The 25,186-nt window shown below is 40.8% G+C and overlaps 1 protein-coding gene and 1 long non-coding RNA gene across 6 annotated transcripts in view; one reads left to right on the top strand and one right to left on the bottom strand.

Moving 5' to 3' along the window:
• The window catches only part of LOC122563903, an 87,859-nt gene extending 86,137 nt beyond the window's left edge, over nucleotides 1-1,722 (bottom strand). For both annotated transcript variants that reach the window (XR_006315770.1, XR_006315771.1), the window contains exon 1: nucleotides 1,552-1,722. This is a non-coding gene — a long non-coding RNA (uncharacterized LOC122563903). The remainder of the gene's footprint in view (nucleotides 1-1,551) is intronic.
• The window catches only part of rps6kb1a (ribosomal protein S6 kinase b, polypeptide 1a), a 78,923-nt gene continuing 54,758 nt past the window's right edge, over nucleotides 1,022-25,186 (top strand). Inside the window, exons 1-5 of one of the 4 annotated variants that reach the window (XM_043718122.1) lie at nucleotides 1,022-1,314; nucleotides 14,217-14,260; nucleotides 14,838-14,958; nucleotides 18,010-18,078; nucleotides 22,047-22,194. In XM_043718122.1, the coding sequence (XP_043574057.1) occupies nucleotides 1,237-1,314; nucleotides 14,217-14,260; nucleotides 14,838-14,958; nucleotides 18,010-18,078; nucleotides 22,047-22,194 (460 nt within the window). In that variant the 5' untranslated portion in view covers nucleotides 1,022-1,236. Of the gene's footprint in view, nucleotides 1,315-2,392; nucleotides 2,415-14,216; nucleotides 14,261-14,837; nucleotides 14,959-15,433; nucleotides 15,471-16,953; nucleotides 17,011-18,009; nucleotides 18,079-22,046; nucleotides 22,195-25,186 lie in introns of those variants that run through there. The other 3 variants (XM_043718123.1, XM_043718124.1, XM_043718126.1) reach the window with 3 other exon arrangements.

Below are 25,186 nucleotides of genomic sequence, written 5' to 3'. Positions count from 1 at the left end.
GGAGAGGTCCAGGAAGGGGAGGGAGGTGTCAGAGATGGTCCAGGTAAATTTAAGGTCAGGGTGGAATGTGTTGGTGAAGTTGATGAATTGCTCAACCTCCTCGCGGGAGCACAAGGTGGCACCAATGCAGTCATCAATGTAGCGGAGGAAGAGGTGGGGAGTGATGCCGGTGTAATTACGGAAGATCAACTGTTAGCACTGCTGCCTCAAAGTGTCAGGGACTCCGGTTCAATTCAAACCTCAAGCGACTGTCTGTGTGGAGTTTGTACATTCTCATGTCTGCGTGGGTTTCCTCCGGGTGCTCTGGAGGTCCTCCTAAGATATGCAGGTCAGCTGAATTGGCAATGCTAAATTGCCCATAGTGTTCAGGAATGTGTAGGTTAGGTGCATTAGTCATGGGAAAATGTAGGGTAGGGGAATGGGTCTGGGTGGGATACTCTTCAAGAAGGTCAGTGTGGACTTGTTGGGGCCAAATGCCCTGTTTCCACACTGTAGGGAATCTATTATGATTTTCTGATGTGGATGTGGACAAAGTCAGAAACCACACAACACCAGGTTACTGTCCAACAGGTTTATTTGAAAATACAAGCTTTTGGAGTGCTGTTCCTTTGTCCGGTAGCTAGAATGAGCAGCACTCTGAAAGCTTGCACTTTCAAACTAACCTGTTGGACCAAAACCTGGTCACAGTCATAGACACGTACAGCACGGAACAGAGACCCTTCGGTCCAACCTGTTGTGTGACTTCTGACTTTCTATTTTCTGATCAACCTGCTCCGAGATCTTGCAACACACTTCTGGTGACAGGTCAGACTTGAACCTGGGCCTCAGAGGTAAGGGATACTACCACGGCGTTCCAAGAGACCTTCAATCGCAGTCAAGTCTGACCCAGAAGGCAGACTTGGAGAGCTGAATTGCTCTTCCACCTCCCCCTCTACTGTCGGCTCTAAGGACGTTCTGCACCAAGCAGGCTGGTCGAGAGTGCGCATGACATTGTTTTCCTCCATCCCCTTCCCCACACAACGTCGCCCCGCAGTGCACGCGCACGTCAGCTCTCCCTGGAGGGGAGGGATGGAGCCGGCGAGCGGAGGCGCGCCCCCTCGATCCACGGGCTGCGCATGCGTTAGCAGCGATGGTGGGCGAGTGGAACCCATGAGGGAGCGAAGCCGGGGAGGGGGAAAAGCGAGAGAGTGACACACGGAGCGAGCGCGAGAGAGAAAACGAGCACGAGCTGGAGACATGGCCGGGGTGTTCGACATCGACCTGGACCCCGAGTACCAGCCGGAAGAAGCCATCTCGGACGAGGAGCTGGAAGGGGTAAAGAGAAGAAAGGGAATTGGCGCGTTGGGTTGGGTGGGGTGGGGATGAGGTAGAGGAGAACCCGGTGTTGTCGCCGCCTCAGCGGAAGGCGAGGCCTGTGGAGTAGGCCCAATGGGAGGGAGGCAAATCTTGCGAAGCGACCCCTCCCCAGCAACAATAAGTGGCCCGAGAGGGAGATTGAGGCCCAGGTTTGGGGGATTGTGGAGAGCGGGATTAAGGAGGTTGTGGGCCTACCTGCTGTATTAGGGAGGAGCAGCAGCTCTGCGCGTTCGGAACCTCCACGATCCACGGCAGGTGGGGAACTGAACGCCTGGAGCTCGCGACAGCCGCCTCGCGCCGGCCTCGCTCGTGGCAGCAACTCCTTGGAGCTCGAGGAAAGGAGGCGACCAAGCCCAGAGAGAGACAGGTGCAGACGTTTTGAACCATGAAGTAAACCCTAGAGAACGCATAAGCAACCTTCGCAGGATTGCCTTTTATAAATGGGATGTAGAAACACCGGATAATATTCACCAGGTGTACGTGTGTTTCCAGTCCAGCTTCGGGTCATACAGTTATGCGGGGTTGTCCTCAAACCCGAAAGAATTTTTAATTTTGTATGAGACTTTTGCCCTTTTCAGTACAGTTTTCCCTCCTTTCCCGTATCTGGGGAAATTCACGCAGCATTTTGTTGTAGGAATCTTTTCTCAACAGTGATACATCTTCCTGTGCTCGCAACGTGGCGTTGCTGTCTGCACCTGTCCAATGTCGATGATTCCCCTTGACTCAAGCTAGGAGAAAATTGCATTCGATAAAAATTTTGGATGTCGAGGCTGACTGACCACATTAGCCATTGCTTCCCTGAGTAGACTGCAGTTTAAAATTAGAGTTGTCTTATCAAGTGCAACTGACTAGTTATCTTCTAAATTACTCCCCGCTAAGTGTAATTAATGATACTTGAAACATACGTTTTGTGCCTATATTAAAATTTGAATGTGTTGCAGCTGATTGAGCTGTTAAGAGAGTATGTGGAATAGAAAAGTTAATCCTGGTATGCCTTGAAGGTACATCGACCCCTTTTCCCTGTATCAATTTGTTCTGTCTGAGAACAGAATAATTGAGTAAGTTTTGTGGTAATTCTCCTAAATCCATTGTAAGTTTTATCTGATAGAAGATAACACTTGTGATGCTCAGGTCAACTGACTTGTCATGTGGTATGGCATTTAGTTTGGGGAAAGGTGAGCACTGTGTGACTCCAGTGTGATTTATAGAATCATGACACAGTTAGGTAAGGGGTACATGTAGGGGTATGGGTGGGTTGCGCTTCAGCGGGGCGGTGTGGACTTGTTGGGCCGAAGGGCCTGTTTCCACACTGTAAGTAATCTAATCTAAAGTTGCAGCTTAGGATGACCCTTTTTGGTCTGTTGTATCCATTTTGGCTCTCTGCAAATAGAACCCCATTAGTCCCACTCCCCAGCCTTTTTTTCCCCACTAGAACCCTACAAATGGTTTCAAATAACTGTCCAATTTTAACTTTTGAAATCCAAGTTTAAATCTGCCTCTGTCAGATGCTCAGGCAGTGCATGTTGGATCCACTAACTACGTAATGTGTAAAAATGGATTTCCTCATGTCATTTCTAGTTCTTTTGCCATCCTGTCTATATTGTGTGAATGCAGCTGCAAAATATCCACAAATTTGGCTATTTATGTTGTGACTTATACATAAAATGTACCTGTGATTATTTGCATGGTGAGTTTCTAATTCTAGTTTCACTGTTTCAAAGTATTGAGCAGGTGCTACATGCTTTTGAAGGAGAAATAAATGAACAGTCTATTGCCCTTGACTGTTCTTGCACACCTTCTGTGCTTTGTTCTAATGCAGCCTTGGCAGAGATGTGCTATGAATTTTTTTGCCAGTAAATTGAAGGAAAACTTTGCGTGCTTAAAACAACTCAGCCTACAACTGTACTGGTTCTCATCAGATATGGAATTCATTTAATGATTGTAATTGATACTAAATAAATTTATTCAAAGTTATAGATGGTTCGCTTCTTCAGGATAATTCTCTGCAAAGTTTTGCTTTCTTTCAGTGCAAAGTTAGAATTATATAATGAAGATTTCTCAACTAGATTTTGGTTTAGAGAAATTCGTTTGAGGCAAGCATTTGAAATCTGGATTCTCTGTTCATGTCTGCATGATATTTTGTTCAAAACTTTGTTTTGGCTGTCTTGCATGCTCTTCTGAAGGTACTGATTTGTATTTGAATGCAATTCACTAGATGAACTTTAGTTCTTGCCATTATTTGTGTGAAAGTTGTGATTGTGACTGAATCTGGTCCTGTTAGCAGCACGGATGACAGTTACAAAAAATACTGCAACTTCCATCTAGTTGCAACAAAAGGGCTGAAGAATCTTTGGAGGTTTTTTTGGTGCCTGATTAATTTTTATATAATACTTCAGGTTTGGCTATTAGCATTAAATTGAAATTTCGACTTTACAAGGTATCTTATCCTTCAAATCTTCAATTTCTTTGTCCTGGATACAGTGAAGCACGTTGAGTGCTGCTTGAGATTCACTCATCCAGACAACTGGAGAGTATTCTATCATGCTTGAGTTGAGGTGTGTGAATTGTGATGAAATATTTGCATTAGTATTCCTAGTCTTCAACATGGTCTTGTAGCTACAGTATTTATATGGCCGGCCTAGTTCAGTTTCTGGTCAATGGCAACCTTGAGGATGTTGATAGTGAGAGGTTCAGCAATGCCATTGAATATCAAGGGATGGTGATTAGATTGACCATCTCCAAAAAGAGAGTATGGTGTGAATGTTATTTGCTGCTTTTCAGCCGAAGCCTTGATATTATCCAGATCTTGTTACTTTTGGAAATGGACTATTTGAAGAGTCACAAGTGGTGGAGAACATTGTGCAATCATCAGGGAATGTCCCTATTTCTGACTTTGATGGATTGATGAAGCAGCTGAAGATGTTTTGGTCTAAGTCACTCGTGAGGATCTCCTGCAGAGACATCCAGGAATTGAGTTGACTGACCTCAACAGTCACAGCCATCATCTTTTGTGCAAGATCTGACTGCATCCAGTGGGGAGAGATTCCTGATTCCTAGTCATTCTAGTTATGCTAGAGCTCCTTAATGCCACACTTGGTCAAATGCTACCTTGATGTCAAGGGCTCTCACCCCCCCCCCCCCCCCCCCCCCTCAGAATTTAATGAGACCTTGGTTGCAAGATGTTTTGAAGGAATTTGTGTGTGAAGCTTAGAAGACTGAAGTGTGTCCATCGTGGAACAATGGGACGAGGTGAGTGCATACAATGCTAGAGCTTATAAGAATTAAAAATTTTGGGATCTGTTTAAGATTGAAGAAGTTTTTTTGAAGTGCAAAGCAGCAATATGATTTAACCTTTGGATGAACGTTTTAATTGGAAGTGTTGGAAACCAGAACCATTGTAGTTTGGCAATGTTAGGACGGAGTGGAGCTTAAAACATAGAACAGTGCAGTGCAAGAGGAGCCCATTGTGCCTATGCTGCATCATTTAAATGAGCTTATTACTGCCCATTCCCTTTCCAAATTGCTGTATATTGAGTATATACCTTAATCCATTTTGAAGGTGATTACTTCTCCTTGTGCTGGCTGAAGGAGCGGTACATTCCAGATCTTTGATACTTGGTGTCTAAAACACATTCTCATCTCATCTTCAGTTCTTGTGCTAATTACCTTAAATATGTGTCACCTAGTTGCCAGTACCCTGTCGGTGGAAACATTTTTCTTTCCAAACTCTATTTAAAATTGTTAATTTTGAATGTTAATCTTTTAGTTGTAAGAAAAATATCAGCACCACAGTAATTGAAACCACTTGTCCTTCCTATTATTGTAAATATTTTCTGCCCCTGTCCAAGTGAATGGTATCCTGCTCAAAGTATGAGGCCTAGATTAGACCCAAAATTGTAACTGAACCCTAACAATTAGTGTGGATGTATTGGAGCTGGTAGTGGAATTTTGATTGACTTGTGTGGGAGATGGAATCTTGCCACAGCAAACAAAGAAGGATTTTAACTGTGGGCAGAAACAGGCCAACTGAAGGGACCAACAGTAACTTTGGTTTTGATACTACATCGGAGGAATTTATGGTTTTTCTAAGTCTATATATTGGCCTAGCAGATGGATGACACCATTAGAGATGAACCTTCCAACTCGACACTGCCCGCTGGAATGGTCCTACCAGTCCATCTTCCTTCCCACCTATCTGCTCCAACCTCCTCTTTGACCTATTACTTTCACCCCCGCCTTCATCTACTTATCGCTTTTCCAGCTACCTTCTCCCCAGCCCCACCCCCTCCCATTTATCTCTCAGCCCCATTGGCCCACAAGCCTCATTCCTGATGAAGGGCTTATGCTTGAAATGTTGACTGTCCTGCTCCTTGGATGCTGCCTAACCAGCTGTGTTTTTTCAGCACCACACTCTTTGACCTAGAACTGGGCGGCACGGTGGCACAGTGGTTAGCACTGCTGCCTCACAGCGCCTGAGACCCGGGTTCAATTCCCGCCTCAGGCGACTGACTGTGTGGAGTTTGCACGTTCTCCCCGTGTCTGCGTGGGTTTCCTCCGGGTGCTCCGGTTTCCTCCCACAGTCCAAAAGATGTGCAGGGTCAGGTGAATTGGCCATGCTAAATTGCCCGTAGTGTTAGGTAAGGGGTAAATGTAGGGGTATGGGTGGGTTTCGCTTCGGCGGGTCGGTGTGGACTTGTTGGGCCGAAGGGCCTGTTTCTACACTGTAATGTAATCTAATCTAATCTAATCTAATCTGAAAGCAGGTTCTGGACCAGAAATGGTAACTTTGTCTTCTCTCCACAGCTGCTGCCAGACCGGCTGAGTTTCTACAGCAATTTCTGCTTTCAGAATTCCAGTCTCCACAGTTCTTTTGTTTTATTTGACTATTCAGAGTATTGATGTGCTGACGTAGCTCTCCTGTCTGCTTTGCTTGTTATGATTGGTACATTCCACAGGAAGTTGCCTAAAATGCATCTTTCTTGGAGAAGCGTTATACCCCAAGCTAAAACCTACCTATTATATCCAGCAAAGAAAGACTTCTACTTTTATACCGTCTATGTACACATAATTAGATGGTTATGAAGAAAAATTAATGTACATGGTGAGTGGATTTAAATAATGTACGTGGCGAGTAGAATTTAAATAATGCACAGTAGGCTCGGTTAGACAAGTGTGTTTAAGATTTTGAAATAATTTGTGGTTAACGCTTATTCATGCGTTGGATCATCTCAACTATTTTGTAATGGAGTTCCATAAATGCTGGAGTGTATCATTTTTGCCAAGTCTTTTTCTTCTGGTTAGCACTGTCGCCTCTGTGACAGGGACCCAGATTTGATTCCAAACTTGGGTCTGTTGGAGTTTGTATGTTCTCCCCATGTCTGTGTGGGTTTCCTCTTGGTGCTCTGGTTTCCTTCCAAAGATATGCATGTTAGTTGGCTTGGCCATGTTAAATTGTCCATAGTGTCCAGGGATGTATGGGTTATGTGGATTAGCCATGGGGAATGCAGGATTAGGAGTGCAATGCTGTTGAGGGCTGGTGTAGACTCTGGTTTGAATGGCCTGCTTCCACACTTTAGGGTTCTATGAAATACTTGGTAGGATGCTTGGTAGGTGATTGAGCAATTATAAATTTAAAGCAGAAGTTTCTGGAAATATTTGGCAGATTTGTGGGGGAAGAGACAGGGTTGACCTTGACCTTTCTCCAAATGCTGTCAAACCTGATGATATGCAGCTCTTTTTGTTTTTGCATGCAGAAATTATATTTTTGTTTGGTTACTTGGAACATAATAATAGTTCTGGTACAATGAACCTGTTCTTGAATGGAATTTGTCCCCATCCATATACTTTGTGTCTGTTATTTCTCTCTTGAAAAGACCATTATTTCCTTTTTGTACTTCCCTATGCCAGGATGTCCCTTGTGAAAATTTGAATGTTTATAGTTTTGAAAACTATTGAAATACATAAACTAAAATACCACATTTGAAACGGATGAAGTATGATCGACTTATGGGCTACTAAAGATGAGTCACACAAGATAAAACTTGACTTTTCAATGTAAATAAACAATGGGATGACCATAAAATGTGTGCATGTTGTCAACTGCATTGTTCAAAACAAAGACTATTTTCCTATGATAAATGAATGGCAAAATGTAAAAAGGTGAATAACTTTTGAATGGTTCAAACATGTTAATGACTGCATCATTTCATCTCCAGGCAGTACCCAGTCTAAGTAAAAGTATGGATTACTAGGTGAGAATAGTGAAATGTCCCTGAGACTTTTTGGGAAAAGAAAGTTGTTTACAAGTAATAAATTGTATTCTTTTCCCAAAGGTGGCATGCATTATCGAACATATGCAGGCTGCATAGTTATATCATGAAGCCAAATGGTTATGTTTTTGGATCAAATGTGTTAATGTAAACCTCTTCAATATTGAAGCATGGAAAATATTGTATTGTGTGAATCCTCAGATCTGAAGATCATTCACTATATGCAATACAGCAATATGTGCACTTATTTTAAATGCTTGAAATGAGTAAAATACCTGTGGAAAATACTGTATCAGTGACTCAAAGTTTTAACTTATTTCAGTAATTGCTGATTTTACTTTTTATCCCTTCAAATACTAGCTGTCAGTTTTGTCTTATCAAATCTCCTCTTTTAGCAAAGTTGTTGGAACTGTACCCAATAACTGATTGATAATGTAGTTTACCAGTTGATATCTTACTTCAGTAGAAGTACATGTGATACCTAATGGTGGTTGATCATGAAATGTTCAACTGTTGAAGCACCACTGTCAAGTCTGATCCCTTTTTTTAGCACAAGTTCTTGGAATATAATCAGTAGAGTTACCATTGATCTATTTTTTCCTGACTATGGTATTAATGCTAAATGTAGCATTGGCACTTAATGAATTATTAGATAAGTATCAGGAGCAGAATCCCATGGCAACAGTTTCCTCCTACTAAAGAGTAAAGAGACCATTTGTAGAACTCAGACAGCCCCTTCCTGGCTGATGGCTTATGGTTAAATCTGTGACCTGTGTGGTTCAACCATTTGTTTGATGCATAAATTGTTTAGGAGCTGCTACAGTAATTATACTTTATTTGCAGTTATAGAGCCTATCCTTTTGGCTTCCTTTTAGTCCTGAATCAAAGGTTTTCTCTTCAGATAACAGCAAGCTATACCAAGGATTTTATTTTGAATATTTCTAGTTGCATATGCAGCTTTCCAAGATCAAGACAGACATTTTCTTTTCCTAGATTTTTCCAAATGATATGTTTACTGGTAGACAATCAGGCAAGGTAGTTGATGAATTGGAGGTGGGGCTTATTTTAAATTACTTAGATCCTCTCCAGCTGTCTTCCCTGTAATTGTGGTGAATGTTTATTCTTGATCCTGTAGGTAGTGGTTGTCTCCAAATATAGTTATAGCTGCTTGGCTTATAGTATTCATGTAGTAATGTGCTATGTCACTATTGTTTTGTATAATTATTCTCCCATTGCAAGATGCTAATGATAATTTGGAACCATTTTCACTGGTACGAGCCCCTCTCAACCCAAGTGGTGATTTATTGAGAGCTTAGGTATTAAACATCGGCAGGCTTCACAGGCAAGTCCTATTTCTATTGTTATCAAAAGTCAACCTCTGCATTTTTCTGGTGGTTGAAAGCAATGGGTGAGTTCCTATAGGTATTTTTCCTACCAAGGGTGTAAATGTCAATTATTACCCTCCAACTGTAACTCTGGCTCACTTCAACAGCTTGTATCTCTAGAGCTCTCCTCTTACATCAAAAAATGTTGTAAAATTATTTGTCATATTGGGAAGCAATAAATGTGCACATCAGGGGAATGCAAAAAGCACCTGGGTGGGGCCTAGCATCTGGTTGAAGAAATAAGTTTCAATTGATATTTTTGCAAACAGAATGGTAAGGATTTTGGGATGGAACTTTCATCTGGCAGGGTCACAGAGTCTGTAAGAAGCGATACCAATGATGAAATAGAGAAAGCATGAGATAAAAAGTAAAGGAGGTACTGGAAGAGTAGCGGCATTGGTGGCAATGTATCGTTAGAAAAGGTTGCAGAAGCAAGCAGCACCACTCGGTTGATTGTAAAATTAATTGTTTCTGGACCTAACCTTAGGTGGTAGCCAGGAAAGCTGATGAACTGTATTGCTGAAAAAAGATGCATTTTATCAAAGTTTTGTCTTGAATTCATCATGACAATACACAAGAATACCAATTCAAAGGGGAGAGCTAGTATCTCTCCTTCATGAGAGGGGAGTGCAGATTGGTTGGCAAGTGAACTCTGATCAGTGGAGGTTTTGTCATGGAGAATGCACCAATTAATGATGGCTGATAATTAACAACCAGGGGCAAAGTGCCCCTGAAATTTGATTGCCTAGCTGGTGAGTACTGGGGGGATAAAAGAAAGATATTTGCAGTTCTGTTAGTGCAGTTTGCCACCACAAGGTGTACCAAAGTGCTTTACAGTCGATGAAGTGCTCTTGCAGTGCTGCCACTGCTGTAGTGTAGGAAACCATTTATGTGCAGGAAACTCCAGACTCTTTCTCTTTGGATATTACTGGATAAATATTTACCAGAGTACATAGCCCTTCCTTCCTCCTCATTTCCACAGTAGTACTTTGGAATCTTTTACATCCATGAAAGTGGCAAATGGGGCATGCAGTACTGTGCTCGAATACAGTACTGTATTTAGATTAGATTACTAACAGTGTGGAAACACACCCTTCGGCCCAACAAGTCCACACTGACTCACTGAAGTGCACCCACCCAGACCAATTCCCCGACATTTACCCCTACACTTCGGGCAATTTAGCATAGCCAATTCACCTGAACTGCACATTTTTGGACTGTGGGAGGAAACCGGAGCACCCGGAGGAAACCCACGCAGACACAGGGAGAATGTGCAAACTCCACACAGTCAGTCACCTGAGGCGGGAATTGAACCCGGATCTCTGGTGCTGAGAGGCAGCAGTGCTAACTACTGTGCTACCCATGAATTGAATTTGAATCTAGAACCTTCTGAAATAAGTGTGTTCTACCAACTGAGAGACGACCAATACCTGACAACGGACAGTGCTGTAATCCATGTGTTTGAACCAAACCGTCAATCAATGGGTAACAAGCAAGGACTCTGCCTTAGGTTTCTCTATTTGCTTTGATTCGCACGTGAGATAGTAACAAAATATGAGGCGCCAGAGGAAACCTAGCAGGAGTGAAGCCATATTATCATGAGGGATTGGAGAGAAGCATATGTCGAGAATTTGGAAAGTTTGGATTTGCCTTAGTTTTGTTTTACACGCGAAGGAAGAAATATTCTTAGCTGCTTAATTATGTCATTCCTTGTCGACAAGGCTGCAGGCTGTTGGCAAGTATTGAAGGAGATGTAATCTCTAACAATGGTAAATCTCCCAGAAATCCATGGAAAAGGGAATTTGAATTAATCATTGATCATAAATCTTGTGACCTTGGAGCAATAACAGTACAAATAGTCAACTAATCTTGGAACCAACATTCAACATTGTTGTATCATGAGATGCCAGAAAGATACTGGTAGTATTATTGTGTATTTGACATTGAGGTAACCCCAGCAAATTGTATATTGTACAAGCGATTTGATTTTGCTACCTTCAAAAGACAATTCTTTTGTATGGTTTGCTTTTGAAGTTTTAAACTGAGCGCAATACACACAATATAGTAGACATACATATATCATAAAGTTTTTGACAGTGACAGTAGAAACTATAATTCTATTAATATACTAACTTGGCTGAAAAGTTCTTTGTTGAAACTTTATTGCTGGAACAGCACAGCAGGTCAGGCAGTATCCAGGAAACAGGAGATTCGACGTTTCGGGCACAGGCCCTTCTTCAGGAATGAGCAGAGAGTGTTCAGCAGGAGAAGATAAAAGGTAGGGAGGAGGGACTTGGAGGAGGGGCGTTGGAAATGTGATAGGTGGAAAGAGGTCAAGGTGAGGGTGATAGGTCAGAGTAGGATGGAGGCGGAGAGGTCAAGAAGAAGACTGCAGGCCCTCCCCTTCCTAGACCTTTCTGTTTCTATCTCAGGCGACCGAATCAACACGGACATCTACTACAAACCAACCGACTCCCACAGCTACCTGGACTACACCTCCCATCCTGCCCCCTGTAAAAACGCCATCCCATTCTCCCAAATCCTTCGTCTCCGCCGCATCTGCTCCCAGGAGGACTTGGAGAGAAGTGAGGGGGGAGGTGTGGGCGCAAGTGTTGCACCTCCTGCGGTTGCAAAGGAAGGTGCCGGGAGTGGAGGTTGGGTCGGTGGGGGGTGTGGATCTGACAAGGGAGTCGCGGAGGGAGTGGTCTCTACGGAAAGCTGATAGGGGAGGGGAGGGAAATATACTCTACGGAAAGCTGATAGGGGAGGGGAGGGAAATATAATCACATTTCCAACGCCCCTTCTCCAAGTCCCTCCTCCCTACCTTTATCTTCTCCTGCTGAACACTCTCTGCTCATTCCTGAAGAAGGGCCTGTGCCCGAAACGTCGAATCTCCTGTTCCCTGGATGCTGCCTGACCTGCTGTGCTGTTCCAGCAATAAAGTTTCAACTTTGATCTCCAGCATCTGCAGACCTCACTTTCTCCTTGAAAAGTTCTTTACCAAAACTGGGGTGAAGGTCCCAATCCAAACAGGAAGTCTTGGACAATCTTCCATACAGTCAAGTGTGTCCAACTGGATTAAACCAAAATGCAAGGGAGAATAAGCTTGATTTGTACAGACAGTTTGATGAATAGAGTTCAGTATATGTAGCTGCTGTAAAGTCGAGAATGATCCTGATTAATGCCCTTTGAGAAGGAATACATTCGGTAGTATGGAAAAATGCCAATGGCAGAGAGAACCAAAACAGGAATATAACTCTTTTTTTTGATGTAATATACAGGTGATATCTCGTTTGTCAGGATCTGCGTATTTCTAGGCAGCCAACCTTATTCAAGGGTGTGAATTGACATTCCATTCATTTTGAAATTCGAGGTGTAGGGTAATTCGAAATTTGAGCTGCAGAATAATTAATAAGCCAGTTACTTCATAATTAATGGTGTGGGAGGTGAGGAATCCTTAAAACACCCTGCTTTAGTGTTGTTAAGTATTTACAGCTATTTCTGAGGAATTGAGTATGGTTTGAGCTGTAACAGATGTTTTATATGATGTGAATATTTTATTATAGCAATATTGTTTAACCATACCTAATGTGCATCTCGTATATGAAAGTCACATTTGCAGAATTAGGCTTGTATATGAAACAGACTTTCTGGTACTCATTGGGCTGATGCAGGAAGAATAACCGTTTCATTGAAGTACGGTCCATATGTTAGGTTCTTTTTCATGAGATTCTGACACACTTGATGCAACTGCAAAATACCAACTTCTGTGAACAAGCAAAAGTTATTAAGCACCAGACAATACAAGCTCTGGAGAAACACTTAAAACTGTTCACCATGCTTGCGAAGCGTGTCCAAGGAAGCTCTCTGATCAAAGGAAACAGTCCTTTTTTTATACAAAATCTTTACATCATAGTCAGTCATGCTCACAAGACAATTCCCAGTCACTCCCTCACAATCACATGCCTCTCAAGACACCATGCAGAAACAGTGTAATGTAAATAATCCCTTAATAGTTAAATCTGTTGTGAAGTGTTTCTTTTGTAACTATAGGTGTGGTCAGCATTCCACCTGTAATGTTTTTATTGATTCCTGAATAGGAGATGGTGACAATGTCATCCCATACCATTCAGAGCCATTTATAATGTAAATTCACTTACATTATATCTGTAGAACAGAGACATCCCACCCTACCCCTGCAGGGCAGCAGAGCAAATTAATTCTTTAATATCTCTCTCACAGTTGTATCCCACCTTGAATAAACTTAAAAAAAAACTGAAGAATCTTTAAGAGAATCCTAGTGGCATCCTCACACCATGTATTTATCAGATCATCCAAAATTCCGCAGCCTGTACCCCATTATGTACCTTATTTTGTTTGTCATCTTCACTACTGTCTTTGCTTATCTGCATTGGGTTCCCAGCCTTTCAAAAGTCATTTGTTTGAGTACCTCCAGAACATCACCTGTATCCATTTCCAACACTTTATCCATATCCCCAGTTCCCAGTTCTGCTGAAATCTTTCTCCATTTATATATCTTTGTTCAACAATCTCAGTCTTAAGTTGCTGTCTGTTCCTTCAGTTGCTTAGGTAACACATTCTGGAGTTGTCTACTTAAATTTCTCTTCGCCTTCTTTGTGAATCTCTTTATTACAGCACTTAACCAAAGATCTTCCTTTCACTACTTCCTTAGATCTGCAAATGTTTGTTTTGAATGCTAATGGAATGACAACAATGGAACTAAGTCAAAGGGCCATGCTATTCTAGCAAGGATTTGTTCATGTCTACTTCTGACAGTCAATGTTTAATTGAATTGGACTTGTATTTGAGAGGTGAATGTAATCGCCATTCAGCTGCTGAAAAATTACTTTTATCTTGTGTGAATTTCTTGAGATCTTTGAAAATAAATTAAGTTTTTTTAATGCAACTTTAATGTTAGACATTGGTCCAAAATAACCATGATGTGGAGGTGTCGGTGTTGGACTGGGGTGGCCAAAGTCAAAATCACACAATACAGAGTTATAGTTCGACAGAATTATTTGAAACAGCAAGCTTTTGGTGCCCCCTCTCCGCTCCACAACTTGTGGTTTCAAATAAATCTGTTGGACTATAACCCAGTGTTGTGTGATTTTTGACTTTGTACAAAATAGTGCAGAGGCATATCTATTTTGTATTAAATTAAACTAATGCCTGTACTTTTCTCCAGGTGCAATACAGTGACTGCATGGAACATGGTGTTCCCTTTGAACTGTAAGTTTGGATTTTATTGCTTTTTTAAAAAAAACTTTCAGGAAATAGCAGAAGAAAGGGGAGGTTTAATTGAGTAGACAATACAGCTCTATATACTCCAATGGCTAGTAAAAAAAAAATGTTTTCCCTCCATTCTATTTCTTGCTCTATCCCCAAAAGCTAAAGTGACAACAGTTGGCCTCCATATTCTTGGACCTGGTGATGGGGGAAGCAGCAAGAATTCTTATTTTGTCGACTGCTGATTTAAAATAAACTATATCTGTTGAAATCATACACAGGGCAAGTTAGACTTAACTTCATTAAATCACCAATATTTGCAATCTTCGCATAAGAATAGCTATTTGGTTGAGGTGTGAAAGAGCTAATGATCCAGGAAAATTGTATAAGAGTATGAATCTGGAAGGGAGGACAAAATGAGAAGGGCTACCAAATTTAAGAAGGAAAATAAAACCGAGTACTTTTATGTTGAAAGTATTCTTTCCAAACATTTATTTGCCGCCTCTTGGGTGCTACTTTAAATTACCATTCTAGTTTGTGTAATGGAATGTTCTGAAGGGTATTTTCTTCCAATTTGCAGGGATATGGAGCACTGTGAAAAGTTTGAAATCTCTGAAAATAATGTGAATCGAGGTCCAGAAAAGATCAGACCAGAATGCTTTGAGCTTCTCCGTGTACTGGGCAAAGGTGGTTATGGAAAGGTAAAGATTGTATTAATTTTTTTAAAAAGTAGATTTGTTTTAACCTCAGTTTTATGCCTTGCTGTTTGAACTAAGCTGGCATATTTCTTCGTATTGCTCATGCTGTGCTTGTTTCTTATTCTTTACAACCTTTGCAGCTTAGTTCATCATTTCTCCCTTTATCTTGCTTTGTTGAACCTATTTCTTCCTTCCTATCTGACTGTCCCTACTTACCTTTCCCTTGCTCCACTTTAGATTAAAGAACTATCAAAGGGTTTGTTGCTGCGATTGAATTTTTAAATCTCAAATGATATGGGAGATTAAACAAGAGTTGCCATATATCTAGATTCAGAGCTTGGGGGTATTATTTCCACAGAATGATCATGTGAATTCTACGTAATCGGATGCTGAAGGAATTTCTTCATCCTTGCTGTCCATATATGGATAGAAGGCCTGGCAGTTCTTTTGGTTTAATAATTTTATTCCCATCCGACAGATCAGATCCGACAGGTCTGCGGTTTGGTTTTCTTGAGGTGAGTACTTTTCATTGGTGATGCTCCCTCATTTATCTATGGTTATATCTTTAGAGAAGGGGAGAAGGTTGTCATTGGGTAGTAAGGAATTGGATCCGTGATGTGTGCAGAGCTCTGCTGTGCAGTTGTTTCATGGTTGATATCCTACAGGTTGAGCAAAACTTGGAAAAAATGTTCCTTGGAGCTTTGACTATCAGTTTGCAGAAAGTTGTTTCTGTGCTGTAGAACTGCATTCGGCTGAAGTTGATTAATTTCATCTGTGTTGAACAGAGGAGAGACTTTTCTTTTGTAACACTTCAGTCTGGGTTTGAACTCACATTGAAGAAATTAAAGGATAGTGATAACTACCAATACCATTCTTTCATCTTTTTAAATTTACCAGGTGAATTTTTAAAGATGCAAACTGAGATATAATTGGCTAGCACTCCAAACGTGCGATAATGTGCATTTTGTAAATTTTTCTAGAATCTGTAGCTAGCTCAAATGTACAGAATTTCCACTGACCCTGATCATTAATCTTGTAACATGACATGGCAGTGCACTGTTGGCTAAAATACAAAGAGAAATTGTGAACTCCAGCAGCCTTTATTTTAATTGGAAGATTTTATAGAAACAGTTTTTTTTAAGCAGCATTTTTGTGTTATAAAGGTTGTACTGTATCTTGTTGAAGAAAAAAGATGCAGAGCTTCCCCAGTGGCGTATTGAGCAAATGTACAAACTAGTATGGTACTGAGCCTTGTTTGGAGCAACTTTCCAGTTTTGGACCAAAGCTACATTACTAAGTTGGTCTTTCATGTGGGAGAAAGAAGACATTTGGAGGAATCCATTGCTTTGCCACTCATTGCTGCTGGCTGAGACCATGCTTTCGTAGTATAACAGCTTGCCAGTTCTCATCGAAGCGTGCATATAAAGGATGCCTATGTACTTCAGACAGCAGGGAATATTCGGGGATGCAAATGCACTGGGTATTTAATAACAATTGTATTGGCTTTTCAGTTTGGTGTTTTAACACTGAGGCATGTTCTAAACAAATGTAAACACCAAATTAACAACTAATGTTTATCATAAATATCCCAACTCAGTTTTAACGGATCAGTCTGTATCCAAGGCCTTGAATTACTCCCTAGAAAGGTTGAACAGTTCAGTCTGGTTAACTCTTCCTTCACCTTTTCCTGAAGGCTGTGGATTTTTTGTTTAATTAATGGTGCATTCTGAATTTAGAGATTATCACAGATTATTTTACTGTCGGCTGATAAGCAGGAAAGATCTGAACATGACTGCACTAGGTGAATGTGCAAAACCACTTTGCTAGTGCAAAGGTTTTCTGATTTTGTAGCCCCTCATCCGTTTGCTATCAATCATCAGCAAAGTGTTTGAAAGTATCAATGCCAGTGTCATTTGCTCTATCTGTCTTTTCCAAGAGCTACATTGGTTTCTATCACACAACTCTCTCCCTTTCAACCTTGCACTTCTTTTGTTTCAGATAATTCTCCACTTCCCTTTTGAAAGCTGCAAATGAGTCTGTCTCCACACTTTTGAGGTAGTGCATTTCAAATCCTTACCTCTTACTGCATAACAAGGTTTCGTGTCCCCTTTGGTTCTTTTGCAGTCACCATAAACTGGTGTCATCTGGTTCTGGATCCTTTTGCCATTGTGCCCATCCCTATCCTGTGGGCAGCCATTAACCAAAACTTAGCTCGATTCAACATGCATATACTAGAGCGGGTAAGAGGTGGAGTGACTGACGCACCTTCTGACTCTCTCCCTAAACACAACTTAAGAGTACAAGATTGTGATGAAATGCTCTCCTCTTCACTGGATGAGTGCAGCTCCAATAACATTCAAGAAGTTCAACAACCAGGATAAAGGAACCCACTTCCCATTAATCAGCCCTACAGATTTGTTCCCTCCAGCGCTACTCACATGTTTGAATTGTTATTTACAAGGTTCACTGCAACAATTAACAAGATTTAATGGACGTAATTTTGCGACTTGTGACCTTTTGAACACCTAGAAAAGCCAGCTGTTGCATTAGGGCAATGCTACCTCCAAGTTACTTTCCAAGTTATGCAGTATCCTGGCTAAGAAGTTAATCATTGTTCTTTCGTCGTTGGGTCAAAATATTGAAATTGCTTACCCAACTGCACAGTGAGAATGTCATTACCACATGGAGTACGGTGATTCAAGCTGGCACCAGCACCATTTTAGATAATTAGGGATGGCCAATAAATGCCAGCTTTGTCTCATGAATGAATAGTTAATTAGAATGGAAAATGTATTTATTAGATTGTGAATCTATGCACTGATATCAGTTGGGATGCAGTCTCTTGAGTCTGGAGATCTAAAGTAATTTCAAATTCAAAATATTTCAAGCTAGAATATTTTTATATTTCATTTGAGATGAAAAGTTGTTTTTCTCCCAAACACTTGCTACTTCTCTTGTCTGCTGAAATAACGGAAATTGTTATGATGCTTTTCTAGTTTGTGGAATTAACTCTACTTGTTGAGAGTAAAGTAAACATTTTCTCCTTGTTTACAGGTTTTCCAAGTCCGAAAAGTGTCAGGAGCATATACTGGAAAGATCTTTGCTATGAAAGTACTAAAGAAGGTAATGTATGTAATCTTTAGACTGTATCCAACCCTCCGTAATCTAAGCCCCAGAATCACTGCTAATTTTGCTTTCTTCCCAAATATAAATATTTGTGACCAATTTAATCTTGTATCCCTTATAAGTCCAATGTCCTGCATTAATGCAATTTTTTTTAAAGAATGTTCAATATATAAGTTCAAGAATGTCTGATATTAGACTTATCAAGTTAAATACACACTGTATTTTCCATTTTGAATGTCAATACTGCCTTACATTAATCTGTTATAAAGGTTAGCTTAAAATAATGTTTCCAAAAATAGCCACAGTGGCTACCCACAACATGTCAAAAATGTGTAGGAAGCAGTCTGAGTGTGCTTGTGCATTCACTCTGAAGTTATTACATCTATGTACTAAGGTTGAAAATTTGCAGTACGTCTGCTTTTGCTTTGAGGAAATGAATGGCCTTTTTAGAAGCAATGTTTGAATCAGTCGTCTTAAATAGCTCCATTAATAGCTGCAATAAGTTGTCTGCATTGAGCAGGAAATTACAATAGTGCGTAAACAGATTTACGGCAATGATTCCATTCCGGGTAGGTGGACTTCAGTTTAGGGATGTGAAAGGTTGACTTATTTGACCTCCTTGGGTCCCAATCTGTACAATTTCTAAACTGTGTGGAACTGGGAACTTCAAAGGAGGAGAGCTATTTAAGTGCATACATCAGAAATTCAGGTACGAAAATAACAAAAAAAAAAGTTGAGAACATTTTCCTCCTCAGATAAAAATGCAAAAGGGAATAAATATTATATTTAGTTTGGGGCACTAGAACTTTGGAAGGATTATATAGCAGAGATGTGCTGGAATAGTACAGAGCTGAGGACAGATTGCATTAAGTTGGCTTGTTGGTGACAAAGTCTTTTGTTTAGGTAGTTGAAATGTGATCTGAGAAATTTAAAACTTTTTGAAAAGAAATTGATGGAGAAGTTAATTCCTCAGGTAGGGATGGTCAATAAATGTTAGCCTAGCCAGTGGCACCCACATTTCGTGAATGAGCTCAAACCAATCCTGATATTAAAGTTGGACTGTTCAAGATTGAATTAAGAACACTTTATCGTGCAAAGAGTACCCCACCCTCCTCTAGCTTATCTCTCCACCCTTCAGGCTCTCTGCCTTTATTCCTGATGAAGGGCTTTTGCCCGAAACGTCGATTTTACTGCTCCTCGCATGCTGCCTGAACTGCTGTGCTCTTCCAGCACCACTAATCCAGAATCTGGTTTCCAGCCTCTGCAGTCATTGTTTTTACCCAATGTTTACCAAACACCTAGCCCCAAACAGAATGTGAAGCAGAATGCATTTCGCAAGACTGAAATCCGATTATTTGGTAAAGTTATCAAAAAAAGTAACTAAATGGAGCTGAGGTACAGGATGCACTTGGTTGAAAAGGCTTCTGTTCTTGTGATAGCATCCTGGAGAGTAAACTGTAGTGTGGAAAATATAGTTTTCATAAGGGAAACCTGCAAAATCCGTCCTTTTTACATTTTTCCTGGCTATCTTAAAGCTACTGAGTTGGGTTGATGTTGCACAGGTAGTGGTACTGTTCAGTGTCTTATCTAAGTAGCTGTTCATTTTTGAGCACTTTGTCAGAAGCATTAATTCGATTTTTGGATTTATTGCAACTAGACCTTATCCTGTCCTCAACTATTTTCCATCCACATACTTTTCAACAAGGGCTGCTATACAACAATCAAAAACAGGAACTCGCTGTTCTAAAGCTCCTCCAGTAGTGTAGAGATGTTTTACATGTTCTGACTTTGATTGATGCCTTATTTAGTATAGATCTGTCCTCACCTGTTGAATTTTTACCTATCCATTTTTGATTCATTAAACTGATTGGTGTGCTTAACCACTATGATAGTAAGAGAGCATTCTCTCCTTAGAGGGGAAATGCTGTTCTTGGCTCGCATTAAGGCCAGTTCTGTTGCCTGTTAATTATGGTGCACATTGGTGACATTTATAGAGAAGGCTGTAATTGAGTGGGCAGTCTGAGAAGAGCATAGTGGAATAATAAATATATTCCATTCTCATTGAAGCATTGAACTTGATACTTTCATTTGTTTTTAATTTTCTTTCTCTTGATTTACACTACACACTAATCTTTGTGGATAGATGCTCAAGATATCAACCTGTTTAGACCTGTTATGACATATTAGATTAGATTAGATTAGATTACAGTGTGGAAACAGGCCCTTCAGCCCAACAAGTCCACACCGACCCGCCGAAGCGAAACCCACCCATACCCCTACATTTACCCCTTATCTAACACTACGGGCAATTTAGTATGGCCAATTCACCTGACCCTGCACATCTTTGGACTGTGGGAGGAAACCGGAGGAAACCCACGCAGACACGGGGAGAAGGTGCAAACTCCACACAGTCAGTCGCCTGAGGCGGGAATTGAACCCGGGTCTCTGGCGCTGTGAGACAAAACTCTAGATCAGATGGGACTTGAAAGCAGACTTCTGGCCCAGAGATAGGGATGCCACAAGAGTCCTTGGACAGATACTTTGGACTGACTTGCCCTATGAAATTATTTAAGTCCCTCAGCTCTCTTTACCCCAACCCACCAAAATAAATAGGATATTTTTAGTTTTGACTGTATTGATGAGCAATGAATTTATACCTGTCAATCATGGATTTAGATGCTGGCAAAGTTTTCTGCTTTTTGTACTGACCGCAGCAAATTCTTTCACAGTCATAGAGCTATACAGGATGGGAACCTCCAGCACTTCCTCTGGCAGCTCATTCCATATATACCCTACTGTCTGAGTGAAAAGGTTGCCCCTTAGGCCCCTTTTAAATTTTTCTCCTCTCACCCTAAACCTATCTTCTCTAGTTCTACTTTTCCCCCATCCATGGGAAAATACCTTGTCAATTTACCTTATCCATGCCCCTCATGATTTTATAAATCTCTATAAGGTCACCCCTCAGTCTCTGATGCTCTGGGGAAAATAGCCCCAGCCTATTCAGCCTCTCTGTATAACTCGATTCCTCCAACCCTGTCAACTTCCTTGTAATTCTTTTCTGAATCCTTTCAAGTTTCACAACATCCTTCCAATAGGAAGGAGACCATAATTGCTCGCAATATTCCAAAAGTGGCCTAACCAATGTCCTGAACAACTGCAACATGATCCCCCAACTCCTATACTCAATGCTGTGACCAGTAAAGGAAAACACACCAAATGCCGCCTTCACTATCCTATCTAGCTGCCCCTCTACTTTCAAGGAATTATGAAGGTCCAAGGTTTCCTTGTTTAGCAACACTTGACAGGATGTTCCATTAAGTGTGTAAACCCTGCTCTGATTTGATTTTCCAAAATGCAGCACCTCACATTTATCTAAATTAAACTCTACTTGCCATTCCTCAGCCCATTTGGGCTGGACTTGGTCAAATCCTGTAACTTCCTCCCTGATGGTGCTGTTGGTGTGCCTGGAGTGTAACCCTCAAAAGCAATGTCCACTACCACCTTTAGGGAAATTATGGGTGGACAATAAATGCTGGCATTGCTACTAATGTGTACATTCCCTGAATGAATAATCAAAACATAGCAGCAAGACAGGATGTGTGTACCATATGGTTTCTTGTGGTCTGCTGGAATACTAATAATTGATCCCATACTTGATTAAGTGACGGTGATATGTTACTGCTTACTGATAGTCATGTTATGACCTTTTGACTGCCAGTTCATTTGTGGACAGCTTTCTGCTGTCAATTTACTCACAACTGAATTGAAACTGTTGATAGTTTAACATAAAACATTACATCTGGCAGGGGGCAACTTTAATCTTGTTTAGATTTGGTTGGATCAAGGCTTCTGTGTTCTTATTAATTTAAGCATCTAGTTTCCTTTCCAGTGCAATAATTTTAAATTGAACAGTTTTAAGTAGTCGTATGATCTGCCAACAACTAATTTCTATTTTGCTTTGGCAGGCAATGATTGTTCGTAATGCAAAGGACACCGCACATACTAAAGCAGAGCGCAGTATCTTAGAAGATGTGAAGCATCCATTCATTGTGGACTTGATGTATGCTTTCCAGACTGGGGGTAAACTCTACCTCATCCTCGAGTACCTCAGTGGTCAGTACCGTGATTTTTTTCCCAGCAAGGGAATATAATGAATGGCTTCCTCCTCAAACTGTGTGCAAATGAGCAAGTTACAAAGAGACCGCAGGCAAAAGTCTCCTTTGAGGCTTTTCTCAATAGCAAATTTTTTCGATTGATGAATCTCACCTGGAACCTTTGCAACAATGCGGAAATACATTTGTAATCCAGTGCGGAAATACATTTGTAATGCTGTATTGCATTACAGCATTGCTTATGAAAGGTTTTTTTTGAGACTTTGAAGTTGCAACTGAATTTTTCTTCACATCTGAAAAATATGCATTGAAAACTTCAGTCTGTTTTCAGTGGCCATTTTCATTGAATCAGATTATGGAATTGAAGACTAGGATATAGTACATTTTGAGGATGCACAAAGAGAAAAAGGAGGAATTGAGTTGTATTATTAAAACATGGCGACATGGGGTTCAGAGGGTTGAGGTAAATGAGGAAGGAATTCAGATCATGAATATGGTTTCGTCTCCAAGAGTATATGTATTATAGACCTCAAATTTGTGTGATAGATACAGAAGAGAACTCTGAAAATCCATTAGACCTAAGTAGGAACAGCATTTTTAATTTAAAAGGAAAACTGCAGTTGCTGAAAATCTGAAAAAAAATGCAGAAAATACTCCAGCATCTGTGGAGGGAAACCGTTAACACTTTGTCAGTGTGACTCTTCAAAATGGTCTGATAATGAGACATCTGAGGAATGTTGGTTGAGCCATGATCCTATTAAATGGTGGAACAGGTTCAAGGAGTCAAATGGCTTCTGCCTATTCCTATTTCTTATGGTCTTACTAACATGATTGTGGCATGTGACTTCCAGGAAGACAGAGAAAATACTTTGTGTGTTCTCAAAGCATCCCCAACTCATGGGAAATCCTGCCTTATGAACCGCCAAAATCAAGAATGCTCATTCGGGAAGGTGCCAGAGTTTTAACTGAAACACCTGTAGTTGGCAAATGCGCAAACCTCTATTCAACCTATCTTCCAAACCTTCCAGCATCTCCTGCGCATGTGTCAGAATCTGCATTGGTCTTACCAGCTTATCCTCAATCTCAGTGAATCAAAGTAGAATCAAGTCATTCTCAATCCTGAGAGATTGTCTCCAAAGAAGAGACTCTGGAAACAGCATTGAGACTATTAAAACAATCACAACTTGCATCTTTTAATATTGGATAAAGTATCCAATACCCTTCACAAAAGTGCAATTAGACAAAAGTTATTGCCAGTCCAAAGGAGAACATATTAGAAAGTAGTGACAAAGCTTTGGCGAAGTGATCAGTTTTAAGACTTGCAGAGGATACAATGGTAGTTTATTAGGATGTTATAGAGTCATAGAGCTGAACAACATGGACATGGGCCCTTTGATCCAAATTGTCTGTGTTGATCAGCTATCCAAAATTAATCTAGTCCCATTTGCCAGCATTTGACCCATATCCCTCAAACCTTTCCTATTCATAGACCCATCCAGATGCCTTTTAAATGTTGTAATTGTCACACAGCTGTGCAGGTTTACTGCTTGTTATTTCACCTCACATGGTATCTGCTCCCCCTCTCTCTCTCTCTCTCTCCTTTTTAAGTGCTTGTTATTTTGATCTTTTCTCCCCAAAGTTCCAAAGCAATGTAACAGCTTATAATACAATAATTACTGCTCCAAAACTTCGAGCAAATCCACTCCAACACTGAAAATAATTTTAAAAAAAAGGAACAACTCTTACAGCCACAATTTTTTCCCATCTCCATCTTGGATTACCCAGCTCGCTGTAGTGTTTTTATTCATTTGGCACAAGTAGTTTTTTTAAAAAAGGTAGAAACAAACTTTTGTAGTTGAGCAGTGAAGAGCAAAGACTGGGAATACAAGATTAAATTTCAATTAGGACTGAAAGCAGAAGAAATTTCTTTACGTGGTTGTGAGGCTGTTGAATTCACTTTGAGAGTTAACGATTGAGGGAGAAACTTGGTCAGTGTTCAGAGTTAGCTTGGATAGGTGGATGAAGGCAGAGGTTGAAAGGAAGTGGTAACAAGGTAGGTAAATGTGAATAGAATAGTTTGTTTCTGTTGAGGAAAAATGCCAACCTACACTGGTTGGACCAATTGGCCTGTTTCATAAAGCATTTATTTTGTACATCTTAATATGTAATCTAGTTTTAACTGAGTGGAGCCCAATTGTTTTAGTGTACCTAAATTTCAAGTGAGCATTTTAAACGTATTTCTATCCTGATTATTTTACATACCTTGGAGTGAAAACAAATGCTGCGCTGCCTCCTATTTTTAAGTGCCGTTTTTAATATTTAATTCCTGACATCCAGAGATCTAATAGACAATAGGTGCAGGAGTAGGCCATTCTGCCCTTCGAGCCTGCACCGCCATTCAATATGATCATGGCTGATCATTCCTAATCAATATCCTGTTCCTGCCTTATCTCCATAACCCTTGATTCCAGTATCTTTGAGAGCTCTATCCAACTCTTTCTTAAATGAATCCAGAGACTGGGCCTCCACTGCCCTCTGGCGCTGAGCATTCCACACTGCCACCACTCTCTGGGTGAAGAAGTTTCTCCTCATCTCTGTGCTAAATAGTCTACTCCGTATTTTTAAGCTGTGTCCTCTGGTTCGGCACTCGCCCATCAGCGAGTGTCCAGAGTGTCCAATCCTTTCATAATCTTTTATGTCTCAATCAGATCCCCTCTCCGTCTTCTAAACTCAAGGGTATACAAGCCCAGTCGCTTCAGTCTTTCAGTGTAAGGTAATCCCGCCATTTCAGGAATTGACCTCATGAACCTACGCTGCACTCCCTCAATAGCCAGAATGTCTTTCCTCAAATTTGGAGACCAGAACTGCACACAGTACTCCAGGTGTGGTCTCAACAGGGCCCTGTACAGCTGCAGAAGAACCTCTTCACCTCTATACTCAATCCCTGTTGTTATGAAGGCCAGCATGCTATTAGCCGCCTTCACTACCTGCTG

The sequence above is a fragment of the Chiloscyllium plagiosum genome, chromosome 28 (genome assembly GCF_004010195.1).
Source record: "Chiloscyllium plagiosum isolate BGI_BamShark_2017 chromosome 28, ASM401019v2, whole genome shotgun sequence".
In the NCBI taxonomy this organism is placed as follows: Eukaryota; Metazoa; Chordata; class Chondrichthyes; order Orectolobiformes; family Hemiscylliidae; genus Chiloscyllium; species Chiloscyllium plagiosum.
This window is presented reverse-complemented; position numbering and strand designations above follow the sequence as displayed.